The sequence below is a fragment of the Chelmon rostratus genome, chromosome 6 (assembly GCF_017976325.1).
Source record: "Chelmon rostratus isolate fCheRos1 chromosome 6, fCheRos1.pri, whole genome shotgun sequence".
Classification (NCBI taxonomy): Eukaryota; Metazoa; Chordata; class Actinopteri; order Chaetodontiformes; family Chaetodontidae; genus Chelmon; species Chelmon rostratus.
In genome coordinates, this window is record NC_055663.1 from 22,779,568 (window position 1) to 22,793,684 (window position 14,117).

Below are 14,117 nucleotides of genomic sequence, written 5' to 3' on the forward strand. Positions count from 1 at the left end.
GTCATAAGTTGTCATGCATGATTATAAACACTTATTAAGAGTTGTGTAAAGTTGTATTACTTCATTATAATGTCTAATGAATGTGCTTATAAAGCATTATGGACATGACCTTGAGATAAAGCATTACCCAGAATTTCATTGCTAGTTTATGTTATGTTAACTTCTACGTTCCCATCCTGGTTTTGACAGTTAGCCTTTTCACTCGGACATCATCAGGTATTAGTGCCAAATCAAATCATGATTCTACAACCCTGATTGCAACACACTTTGAACGCTGTGTAAAGCATAAACAAAACAGAATGCAATCATGTGGAAACAAACTGTGTTTACTGACAATGGTTCCTGAGCCCATGTAGTAACATCCTTTATCCAATCATGTGTTCACAAAGTGGTGAAAAGCTGATGAGCTCGAACATTAAAAATATTGTCTTTATATTGTCTGTGCTGGTTTCAATTGAGTCAAAAAAGGATTTGCAAATTGTTTTATTTATGCTTTAGACAGAGTCCAAACTTTGTTGGGAATCTGCATCGTAAGATGTGGTTATTTCAATTTTGCAGATTTTCCCTAAATAATATCTAAATTAATTCATCAAATAATAGCAAATATACTGTTTTTTCTGCTAACATGGATACAGTGAAATTCAGCGACTATTACGTGTTCCAGTCAGAGGGATTGCGAAAGATAATTTGGTTTTTCGTTAAGGAGGAACTGTTAGTTCTTCCAAGAGTCACATGGAAGGATTAACAGTGTCTGTGGTATAAGCCTAAAGCCATAATTGCAGCACCTTGTACTAAATGCCCCACAAAACGGATTAAATTCAACTGTTACTGTCATTTCTTGTGAATTGATGTGTCTCACAGCTCAGTCTGATGTGACACGCCCAGCCAGTGATGCACTGGGAGTTGCAGGTTGTAAAACCCTCTGGAGTCTTTCCCCGGGACACAAACCTGTGAACATTCAACTGAGCTGCAACAAGGTGCACAATGACTGAACCTACTTGTCTGGCTCAACAAGTCAGGGAATATGACACACTCACTCTATGCACACGCACAAACAAAACCCCCTTGTCTTTGGATTCGCAAAAGGAGGGGGCAAGAAATGCAGCCCAAATTCTTGCCCAGCCACTTCACGCCTCCACCAACCAACAACTCTCAGTGTGTGTGTTTCCGTGTGAACTCCACACCCTGTTTTCTTCCTTCCTCCCTCCTGTCCCTCTGGAGTTAGTGGGGAAACATGTTGTGTGAGAGATGAGTCAACTAACATAGGCATGGCATTTATAGTGTGTAGTAGATTTATTTTTAGAAAAAAGGTCCACAGCAAGACTTCAACAACCTGTTATGAAGATGTTCACCCAGGGTGGATGTGTTTGCTGGTGTTTTATTTGTTCTCCGAGGGATTTGATTGGACCTTAGCCCTGCCAGGAACACACCCCACCTGCTTTCAACACAGTGCTTAGTTCACTCATGTCTCCTTTATTTTGACAATTACATTTTGCTATCCATTGTGTGTATTGATTCCCAGCACTCAGAGGATCTTTATTTCATATGAGAGGCAAACAGGAGATTCTCAGATGTTGCTATTGATCGAATTAGTGGTAATTGCTCTAAGGTGCTCTTGCCTCTCTACACAGGAAACGGGTGGAGACACAATCAAAGCGCCATTAAAAAGTCAGACTCAACACCTGGGCTTATCCTGATAATAGCATGCTATTTCAACAGCGTAAGGTTCATGTCAATAGCTGTAATGGAATATATATTTTCAATTCTCAGTGTGCAAACAATAATAATAAATTAATGCTTAGGATTTATGGATGCATTTTAACCTTTTTGCTTATCTGGAAGTTGGAACAGGGCAAACAAAAGTAACTTTGACTTATTCTGGACATCAAATCACTCAATTGAAAACGATAACATTGCTTTGACTGAGATACATGGCATGATGAAGATGAAAACATCGCCATAAAACTGGAAAAAGCAGGTTTAGAAAACACTACATGTGTAGATTACCTGGATGTGGTCTGGTGAAGGGTCCATCTTTGGCTTGTGTCACTCCAAAACAGAGGAACACCAGGATGCTTGCCACAATCCCCCTACAGGACCACAATTACAACACAGAAAAACGCAATTTAAGTTTGTTATGCTATGGATGAATCTGGCAGCTGATTTATGTGTTGGCTCACAAGTGCAGAACATATACAAGATGACAGTGAAAGCTGAGATTATAGGGTTAGGACATTATTCTAAAGAGAATTCAGGGACTATTTTTCAACATCCAACTTTTTCAACAGGATCTGCTGGATAGATTCCTTTGGAAAAGCACTTTGAAATTCTTTACTCCACTGCACATTACAGTGCTATTCAGAGGTTAACAGGGGAGGTGCCACTGTAGTAATGGAAGCGTGTCCTCTTTTACAACTCAAAACACTTCCAAACTGTTCAAATAATCTATGATGTTAGAGGTCTAAACATGGGTACAAAGAGCAGGAAGGGGAACGTAATGGGGTATAATTTAATATAACATGAATCTGGAGGCCTGTCTGAGCAGCTGACTGTGGACAATTGGTCCCTTTCATAATTCCCTCTGTTTACCAAGAGATGAGTCTTTTCCTGTCATGCCCCTTTCCTCTGGAATAATGTCCCTGTTGATATGAGGGAGTCTGACTCTGTTGAGGCCTTTACATCCAAGCTAAAAACTCATCTTTAATTTTCAATTAACAAGTTATAGCTCAGGCCTTGTCCCTGTTACCCTTATCTTTACGCCAGGTTTGTCTCTGCCCTCCCCGCCTCATCCAGAGGTTTGGATATAGTTCATCATCCCCCAGGACGATGAACTATATCCTCTATAACTACTTTACGTATCTGGTGACAATCAAAACTGCTCAACTTTCTCCTGTATCCATACTCTTCACTTATGTTTTACAATCTACATATATCTGTATTTTGTCAGCAAAATTTGAATAATTATGATTTTTTTTCTCATCTATTCTGTACACATGACATATATTGCATGTCTGTGTGTCCTGGGAGAAGGATCCCAGGACACATTTACATTAAGACAAATTGTGATTTGTGATTCTGGGCTATATTAATAAAACTGACTTGACTTGTTCAGAACTTAGAAATGAACAGGGGAGGCTTAGCAACTGGGCACACAATGAGATTTCAGCTTGTGCTTTCCAACGAGTATGGGAGCATGAGTGCGTGTGATTGAGTGATTGATTAAGTCAGTGTGTGGGTGGGAAAGTGAGAGTATGTGATTCAGAGAGTGGTATGTGTTCAAGTGGGTGTACATGTGTGTGAAGTAGTGAGAGTGACAGATGAGCTCAAATGACAATGTATCAAAACATGAGCGCATCCACCAGTGTGTGAATGAGATTTCGGACTGTGTGTGAGTGTACTCGGCTGCCAGGAAGAAGCTCTGGAGTCTTTATCCCGACGAGCCGGACTCTGCTGACTGCAGCAAATCCTGTTAAGACCTGTTCCACAATCCCTGACAAACACCAACACACACACAAATACAACCTCAAATCACTCACTCTCTCACACATCTTTTACTCAGCTTGCTTGTGCTTGACCTGCATTGCACGTTCCCAATTAAACTCCCACGCGCCATTAATGAATTAAAATATTAAAGAGGTTGATTATCATAGGAACTTTGATAACATGAGGAACTTTTTCCAAATTTTCAGTTCACATGAGCCATTAAACAAAACAAGCCTTTTTTGTGTTTGGAAGGTCAGAGCCGAGTCGTGAGTTGGTAGAACAGAGAGGAGCTCAGAGCACAGATGACTTTTATCAGACTTGTGTAAATCAGATGTCAACTCCTGACCAACAGGATGACGTCAAATCCGCCCAAAGTGAGCAAATCCAGATCAGTTCTATTATTAATATATAAAAATGTTTGGTACATTCAAATGCACGTCAAATGTTGCCAAACTGATGTCATTTTGTGGTGCTTCACCACAGAGCATTGTTAGACCTCTATAACAACCACACACACACTAGCATTTACAACAGCAGATCAATTAGTTTCAATGTAATTGCTCGTCAATTTCCACTGCTCAAGTTTGATATATCTATCTGAGCTTTTATCCACTTGCAAATCAACTTTAGAGTTAAGGAAACAGAGCAAACAAGTGAGTTCAAAACAAAAGAAGCTGTGTTGTACCATCTAATTCAACGCCAGTAGCCTTCCTCTTCATTTTGCCACAAACAAAATCAACAAGTAAACAACAAACATTAGCTAATGCATGACCCACAATATATATTTATAAATAATATATAAATAATTATAATTATATATATATAAAATCCACCCAAAAGAAAAACACGTAAGCTGTTTCCTCTTCTGTTTTTGACTTCTGGACTGCTGCCTTTTTTTCTTATGCTGTTTTTATGAAGCACAGACTACAAGGCAGTGCAGTCGCCACCAAGCTTCCGGTCCTTTTTGGTACAACCGGGCACAAATAAGAGAAATGATACTTCAGTCATTTTGCATTTAAACACGTCTAGTAAATGTAATGCACTAGGTTGCCCACTTGGCACATTTTAATCAAACCAAGTGACCTGGTATTTACGCACATCCTTTTCATGGTCATAAGGGTTTTATTTTGCTGTTAAAAGCTACATGTGGTTCCCTGTGGCCTTGAAAGAGGGCCAGCTGGGCCCAAGGTGAATGCTACTGAAGGAGGAAGTGATCCAATTTGAAACAATGACTTCTGCACCTCACCCACTTTGCTGTGGCTGCGTGGCTTCATGCCAAATGGTGTTAAAACAGCGAGGTAGAAACTGCGGCCCGTATTGACTGGTTTTATTATGTGACCGATGCATCGAATGTCGATGTGACATGACCCACAAAAGATTGATTAACAAAACATGTCATGGGACTAGCAGAAAGACCAAGACGAAGTTGTGGTCAATGAGTAATTGTAAGAGGCAGGGATCCAAATCAAAATCTGAACCCAGCATGGCTCAACATTCAAAAGCTGGAATTAGAACAAACCTTGAACTTGTTACCGATGCTGTTTACTCATAAAACAAGTTTTCTCTCAAGATAAACCGCTGCCAGAATGAATATTTCAAACTTCGGTCCAGTGGATCAAGTGGAATTTTCTCAGCTGCCTGCTCTGTCCTGTAGCTTTTTAGCTTTGAGGACACTGAGGGAGTGACGAGCGAAGCCTACTGACCTCTTAGTGTTGTAGGCTGTGTCCTGCGGGGTTTCTTCCAACAGCGTGACGTAGACCAGTGCACAGGTCAGAATGAACAGCACGGTCACAGTATGGGCTCGCCTGCAGAGAGAGGGACAGAAGGATATTAAAGACATTTATAAAGAGGAAAATCCACTGAAGCTATCAAACATCACCACAGTGGAATATGGCGGAGAACAAATTAGTGATTACTGAAGAAACTGTCTTAGCAAAGCTTTTAGATGTCTGTTCTTGTGACTGAAAAGTCTCTAATAATCAGAAGAAAATATAATGCAGGGAGTGGAGATGAGATAAAACAGATGAGTTGAAACAGATTTATGTTGGGAAACTGGGTTACTTCAGCTGAAAATAGTCACAAAAGAGTTTGCAACAAACAAAACAAAAAAAGACACAATGAGGTATGGATTTTATGAGTCAGTCCAACATTTTCTTTCACTTAAATGGAGGAAGACGTTGCCAAAAAGAGCCTTTATATAAATGTTCTGCTGACTGAAAATCCTGAACAGGTTGTATCTGCCCTGTTAAACTAATAACATTTGCATACTTTGGTAGACAAGCTGAACTCCACTTTGAAGACCATGACACTGGCCTCAGGTATATATCGCTGCAGGTTACAGCAGGTAACAAACTTTGGCCTTTGTCGTATGACAGTTACAGACTACAGTGGTTCAGATATACATCCATGCTATCTGTGGGATTTATCTCACCTCAAGGGGCAAAGCTGTATTTCTCACTTACTGATATGAGTCACAAGGACATGCAGCATGCAATGAATAACTGCAGGAATTCTCAATTAGAAAGAAGTTAAAGGATTAAGCACTTGAATGGTATGAGGAAAGCTGACATGGACATACCTGCAAGATAACTGATATGGATATAAATAGTGCATGGTGCAATGGCAGAGTCAACTCAAGGTTGAATACCATACTTGTGATGCTCAGATTGATCTAGTGGCCGTTGGAATCGAAAAATATTTATTATCATTCGGAAAGTCCCAAAGGCCATCGACAGGCCGATAGAAGCACTTTTAAATGCTTGACCTATTGTCAATCCTGTGGTTGTTTGCTCAGGGTACCCCAGCTGTCAAAAACACTCCATTGAGCTCAGCTAAAACACTGACACCAAACAGCATTGTGTGCGAGTGACCTGCAAGTGAACTGTGAAGCTCATTGTGGAGTAAATAAACACCACTCAGCACTATCAATTAACCTAATGATAGGACAACGTGCACCAAGTACTGTGAGCAGTGCTGCTTCAGGTAAAGAAAATAAAGCAAATCTGCTTGAATTTCAGCAACATGTCGCAGGTACAAACCCCTCTAAACTGCTACTTGACTTCAGTGTGTTGTTCCACTGTCGGGCATCAACCAACAAAGCTACAGAGAGGCTGCTAACCACAGATAAGCATCTAGCTAGTAAGATGTTATTTTGAGGCAGATTAAGTTCGGATATTTGACAGTCAACAAAAATGGCAAAGGCTGTATGGGCCAGTGGTCATTTTCTAGCATATAAGAAGAAGCAGTCCTTAAACATGGTTATTTTGAAGAGATGTGACCCATGAGCTAGACATTTTACAGTTGCAAAACAAACTTTGTCTGAGCTTTCTCATGGACAAACTCGACAGCACTAAACACAGCAAGTGTAGTTTGTCCCCTTCAGCTCATCAAACTAGCCAAGCAATGCATAAACATGACATTCAGTGACATTTGCCTGACACAGCTACTATCCAAAGATAGACAATGCAGTCAGTGAGTTGTTTCAGAAAAAATAACCTGCCCATGTTTACTGCCATTATGGAAAATGAGAAATGGTGCAACGGTGTGGCTCTTGGTTTTTAGCTTTGGGGCAGCAGTTGAGGTCAGTGGTACAGAGGCTTTACCTTTATCAGTCTGCATCTACACAGACAATGGTCTTTTCAGGGGACTTGGTTATAAAAAATAAAACACCACCACTCTCATCAATTAAGGGTATTAGGGTTAATATTGGAATAAAGTAATGGTTTATTTTGTATTGAGGCCATTTCTGATATTTGTCAAACTAAAGAACACCACCCCCTCCGCAAGCCCTTTGGCTCAAAGTCTGAGTCACAGAGACGGTACACCAGGTGTCATTAACATTTCCTCTGTGTTCCACCTCCTTATCCGACCTGTTTGGCTGGAGACACAGGGGAGGGCCTGACTCTGTCTCTTGCCTGACAACCACAAACACCACAAAACACCACTGGGAATGAAAAGACACGCCAGAAATACCAGACTGGTGTAACTGAGAGGCAAGCTTAGAACAAAATCTACCACCAAGAATGAGGCTGAGCACTCAGATAAAACAAGCACCTGGTTGAAGGCAGTCAAATGAACAATCATAGCATATAATACAACCAATACAACCCCGATTCCAAGAAAGTTGGGAGACTGTGTCAAACATAAATAAAACAGTGTGATAACTTGCACTAACTTTTGAGATATACTCAATTACAAATACAATATATTTAATATTCTACCTCATCAGCTTCATTGATATTTGCAAATATCTGCCTTTGATCATTTCTGAGTTTGATGCAGCAACACGTTTCAAACAGGTTGGGACAGGAGCAACAAAAGACTGGGAAAGTTGCGAAATGCTCCAAAAACACCTGTTTGGAACATTCCACAGGTAAACAAGTTCATTGGTAACAGGTGATAGCATCATGATTGTGCATGAAAGGGGCATCCTCAAAAGCCTCAGTTGTTTACAAGCAAGGACGGAGTGAGGTTCACCACTTTGTGAACACATGACTGTATAAAGGAGATTACTGCATGGGCTCTGGAACACTTTGTAGATCTGTCGTCAGTAAACTCAGTTCATTTGCAAATGACTGCATTCTGTTTTTATCTACACAGGATCCCATCTTTTCTGAATTCTGGGTAATAGTCTAATGTTGTCCTGAGGCTGTCAGGCTGTGGGGTTGAAATAGGCTAGATGAAGGCTTTTTTTAAAGTCCAGACCTCAGTCTGCATCTGGACCGAAAAGCAAGCCAATCTGGAAAAGCCCGTAACTCAATGGTTGTTAAGAGGCGGCCCACAGGCGACATCTGTCAGATTATTAATGAATTAAGAAAATGCGCACATTTAATGTTACTCACCAGCGGAAGATGCCCAGTCTGTCCAGTGAGTGAGTGCCGATTGGCTTGTCAACCACTGATAATGAGCCAAAAAGTCCTTAATTCATAGTTCACCAGTTCTATAGAAATTGATTTTTCTCCAACTCCATCCACGTGGCCCCACCATCAAAGTGCTCGGCTCACAGGCTGGACATTCCCTGGAGCCAACAGCGAGGCGCTGGCCAGACTACAGGAGGTAACTCTGGAGATGTCAGAGAATCGCTAAGCTTGTCTATTGGATGTTAACTTCTGGAGAAAGTGTTGTGTTTTGTTGCTGCCGAGTTATTAAGGTTACACCTGAGGATATGCTATCAGCTCTCCTTTTCTCTAGTGCGCAATTTCTACACCTAGTGTAAATGTAGCAATAATATGTCTGAGCCAGAAATAAATATGGACTAAACGTCTGAGCCTTGTCTGTTTTTGTGCTGGCCCAATCACAAGAGATGTCACATTCATTTATTAATCAATACCTTTGATTAATACGTTTGATAAACCCTGGGCTATACAAATACAGTTTGTGACTTTAATGAGCAAAAAAAATGACTTTATGTAAAACAACATGCTCGATTGTCAGTTTCATGTAACTGATGGCAGCAGCCTCTGGTTTCCATGATCTTAACTCGTTACAGATCACAAGTTCAGTGGCCTTGTGACACTAGACAACATTAAATCCTGTTATGAGCTCAATTTTCTTTCAAGTGGTGTTACTACCCGAACTTAAGAGTTTGTCTCTTAAAAAACATTTAAAAATAAACCTTTTCCCAAGATGCCATTGGTAGTCTAAATGCACAAAGCATTCTCAGAAGTCTCGCAGAACAGAAATGTGTGGGCAGAAATGCTATTTACAGAAAAATCAAATGTGGTGTGCCAGCACAAATTGTGCTTCATCAGGCTGAGTTCTATATAAGGTCTATCCAAGCAATTGCTCTTTTCTCCAAAAAAACAGAAGAGAGAAGAAAAAAAATCTTCCCCAACTCCAATCTGTGCTAATAAGGCATGTTGCATACCACATGCTTTACAATCATTAATAACCAAAGTGAGATAAAGAGACCCTTCTTTGGTATATCTCTGTAACAACTGGGATTCTCCCAGTCACGGTCAGTGTCCTTCTGCACTGACTCCATGATAAGAAATCCATCACGAGCAAAAAACTTTTCCACTTCCTCTATTTCAGTGCTAATGTGTGGTTCACTTGACACGAGTCACGAGTCAGCTGTAAAAATTGTCAATCACGGTTGAATCTGAGGCAGTGACATTAGCACACTTTTGAGAAAAATATTAACCTCTGAATAGACATTTCTGATGACTGAGGAATAAGATGCTGTACATTTTCAGTGACATGTACTTTGTCTACTTGTTTTCAATATATTGCATTGGATACATACAATAGAATAAATATCCAGGATGCTAAATGATTCCCGATGGCCACAGGGGTCAAAATCTACAAAGCCATTTGTCATTATAGCAAACTGGGAGTGCCAACTAACCATTGCGAGGCCACATTTCTTAACAGGAAACAACTGATCGATTAATCGTCGCAGCTCTAACAATATTCACTATGTGATAAACTGCTTTATAGATGTATTGATTCAACTATATTATAATTTTGGAGACAGCAGTTTGTAGTGGTGTTCAATTCTACTGCCTATACTAAGCTGAGTTTCTAGCATTCAGTCTACCCTAATAGGTATAATTAGGTGGCATACTCTATATTAGAAATCCCTATACATACTGCAGGATGATGGTCTAATTTAATAATTTGAATAGACAAAGGTATCTTAGCACCTTAGTTCCTGTTAATGCCTCCACTGTTGGAACAACAAGAAACCTTGATGTCAAGGTTGTAACACAGTAATGAGAAATCCTCATTAAGGTTTCTCTCTGGGAGCAGCCACCTCCTCTGCTGCCAAAGATATCGGATAGCTTGGTAGATTCTTCCTGCCCCTCGCTTGACACACAAAGCAGAGATGGGACACACATACACTTATTCAAGCTTAATTATTCCTGGCGCGACAGGTTGAAGGGCCGTGGTGGCAATATATTAAAGAAGGCTGCAGAGGAGAATGTCACTTTTCCAGACTAGCCTCATGCCCTTACATTACAACACCTGCATCACATGCCACCACACTCTGTGTGTGTGTGTGTGTGTGTGTGTGTGTGTGTGTGTGTGTGTATTTGTGTCAGTGTGTGCATACAGAACTGACTCCTCCAGTTTACCGCATGGACAGAAAATCTGCCTGAACTTCAAGTCTGCAATGGATCTCTTTCTGCTGAAGGTGCAGGCTGAGATATTAGCTAGTGGCTTGTTATCAACAAGCTCTGAGCTTGGATGTGCTATGTAAGCATCCATGGCAGCATGGCAAACATTAGCAGAACACCTTTCAAGCTAGCATCTTGTGGAACAAACCTTGGTGATTCCTCACATCATTTTGCATTTGACCGATTTCATCAAAACACATTAGCAGTTGACTTTATATGTACTATTCTAAATCACTCTATATATAAAGCTTTAAAACAAGGTCACAATATTTGTTGTGATTAATAGAGGTCACTTGGGCCTGTCTTTCAGTTCACCTTGAAACCTATAACACACCCTATTGTCACCAAACACATGCCTTCTTTCTGCAGGAGCTGTGAATTTGAGGTATTTTCTTGTAATCACTAATAAAAACACCATCACGTCAGATGCTGCAGCGTTCAGTAATGACATTGGTATCAGTTGACATTGCCAGAGAGCACCCACCAGAAAAAGGTGTTGGTTCCGTCGTCATAGACCTCGCACTCCGTGTTTCTTCGGTGCAGGCTCTCCCTGGAGGTCTGCCTCATCACACTGGCTTTGATGTGCGTGCTCTGATTCGTACAGCCCGGCTCGACCGTGCCGTTGTTGACCTGCTCGGCGGCAGATGCGGCTGTGGCGCACTTGCCGGCGGCGTTGGTCGCGGCCACGCTGCTTCTCTTCGACTCGGGCTTGGTCATGGTCTTTCCAACCATCCACCCCCGGTGCTTTTTTGTACGTTTTGGTTTAACCCTGGGCTCTGCTCCCGCGTACTGTCATCCGCGTCAGCCCCACCAAAGTGACTGCCAGCATCCTGGGGTGGTCGGAGGAAAATGAACGTTACCACAGCGACACTGAACCTGAAAACCACGTCCTGCAGTTGTTAGCCGTTGGCTCCTGAACGCCACCCAGCACTGCACAGTTCAGTACAGACACGCATAACGTTATAGGACTTCTTCTCTGACACCGCCTACTTATAGAAAAGCACTTCTACAAAAACGAGCGTGGCAAAACTGTGATTTTCAGCCAAGTCAACCACTTCCTGTCATTTGCACTGTACGGGTACTTAACTGATGGCTACCAGGTTGTAAACAAATCACAGGAGCTGCACTGCGATGGGTCCGAAGCCTTAATGTCAGACAGCTTGGCTAGCCGCGCTAGCTATCTGTAGCAGGCTATTTTTTTTACTATTTGACCTTGCCAACAACGCTAGCGTTAACTGACAAGCTTGTTAACAATTACCCGACGTGAAACCATCGTTACTCGAGACAGTGTTTTACCATTTATGGGTTACAGTTTGTCTTAACGGTCGCTATTCGGACTGATGTCTGCGTTCAAATTAAGCTAACATTACTTACCAGTTGAATTTATGGGATTACTGACTGAAGTCCGGATCAGTTCAGGAGCTGCTAACGCTACATCAGTACAAACGAGTGAAATCCGTTTTGTTAGCAGAAAGAAAAAAACTATTTAGCGGTAAATTGTGTCACACTCCGCCTGGAGACTGCGTCGACTGGAGCAACAAACAGACAAACCGCTTTACACACGGACTTTGTGGGCTACACACCACTCACGCGTCACATGGCCGTGGAGTCTACTTAGTGTCAAGGTAGCAGCAGCAATAGTACCGTATCCGTATAATGCGCTTCACAATAAAAGACACCCCTACAGTTCCAAACCAAAATGCCTTTATTATGAAATCACAATCTTTACGTTGGAAGTCTTACTTTCGCTGCTATCCGCATTATTTTGGCACGAATAGCCTCACCAATCTGGCGGGTTTAGCTGAGGATCACCCATTTATGTGCTTTGTCCGTAACAGTTGATGATTTAATGTTAAAGTTTTGAAATCCCACAGCAACAATAGGCTTCATACACGTATTTCCACCACAACGCGGCGTTTTCTTTAATGGGCTAAACTGCAAAAACATGCTATCGAAAAACGCCAGCCGTGTTTTGGGTAATTTGTGTGTCGTCACTTCCGTTCAGCCTACGCCTCAGACGTCATTGGCCATGATAAATAAAGAAATGAACAAAAAAGAAAAGGCTGGGATTAGATTAAAAAAAATAAAAATAATTAATTAGAACGACGAGTTCTTCAGACAGTTCTTAGTATGATTAACTAATTAAAGAATAAGCAAACAAATCTAATAATAATTATTTGATTATCATGAGCCAACTAGTTGCAGCTTTTGATTTTCACACTTAGAGTTTTGGTCTAGGAAAGAGTCACAGTGTGGGATGGGCATGACAATTCAAGTATTTACTCAATAATAAGAACAACTTTTATGTTGTTATTTGTAAGTAAATGGTTTACTAAACACACTATATAAATAGGTTTTAAGCATTTACAAACATAACTTTTAGTGACAGATTTTAAAGGGTTGCAAACTGTTTTTATCCTTGGGAATAAATGTTGGGTATGCATTTAAAATCCACTAAATAGTTGATAAATGGTTTATGGTTTGTGGCTTGCAGAAATTTTGCCAAAAGTTTCTAAGCAGCACAAGATCTCATCTTTGTCAGCCAGTGTGGCGTAAACTCATCCAGTGGTCTTCGCCAGCATGATTTGCCCACAAATAGAGCAATATGATAACCTCAAGGTACAGCCACTTCCTGTTCTTCAGCAACTGTGAGAGAAGTTTTCAAGCAGTGCAGTCACTGTTGGCAGTTATAACCTTTGCTTGGACTGCTTCGCCAATTTTGACTTGTCAAAGATCCATTCAGAAGATTCTCCTCGAGACTCAGTTTTCAAGATGGGAAAACCCCTCAGCTGACAACACATGGCAAACCACCTTCATTTCTCTGTTGTGCAAACAGAGTTGAGGACTCCAGGCCAGAGGTAAAGAGAAAAAGCTCTTCTGTACTTAAGTATTTTTCATTCTGGAAGACTTCATACTTGTATTGAACTGCCTATCAGAGGAAATTGTAACACGTTTTACTCCATCACAGTAATATGTGGCCTGCTGGTGGTTACTTTGCAAAATTAGGTTTTAAATTCAAAGATTATGACCTATGAGCAGCATAGCAGTAGTTCTATTTTCAATTTAATTTTCTCAGGTCAATACATCAATACATTTACACTCAAATGAATTCCTTCTTTAAAATACTTGTACTTGAATTTATTGCTGATACCTCTGTATATATAAGTACTGCTTTGAATTTAACTTTCAAATGTGATAGCTGCTTTTATAGGGCTCAAGTGCTTTTTGAGCTACTGTGCAAAGTATCCATCATATTAGTATCGTGACTTAGCCTCTATCATATGTATATGCTTTTCTCTCTCCCTCTCTGTCTCTTTGATTTGTGGTCTTCTTTGCTCCTTGCTTCATAATTAGTTTATCCTTTTATTTTGCTTTTTGAAAAACTAAAGGAAGACAAAGAAAGCATGTATTACTCACTTTGTGGGGACATAAGTCGGTTTACACAGTCACATTGTGGGGACTCGTCTTCTCATGGGGACAAACACAAGTCCCCATTAATCATTAAATGCTGAGGTG

At 40.8% G+C, this 14,117-nt stretch overlaps 1 protein-coding gene across 1 annotated transcript in view; it reads right to left on the reverse strand.

The window, feature by feature from the left end:
* ptdss2 (phosphatidylserine synthase 2) overlaps positions 1-12,168 on the reverse strand; it is a 25,311-nt gene extending 13,143 nt beyond the window's left edge. The window contains exons 1-4 of the mRNA XM_041938530.1: positions 11,976-12,168; positions 11,086-11,431; positions 5,187-5,288; positions 2,008-2,090 (exon numbers count right to left, since the gene is read on the reverse strand). Of these exons, the coding sequence (XP_041794464.1) occupies positions 2,008-2,090; positions 5,187-5,288; positions 11,086-11,333 (433 nt within the window). The 5' untranslated portion in view covers positions 11,334-11,431; positions 11,976-12,168. The remainder of the gene's footprint in view (positions 1-2,007; positions 2,091-5,186; positions 5,289-11,085; positions 11,432-11,975) is intronic.
* Between the last annotated feature and the right edge of the window lie 1,949 nt (positions 12,169-14,117).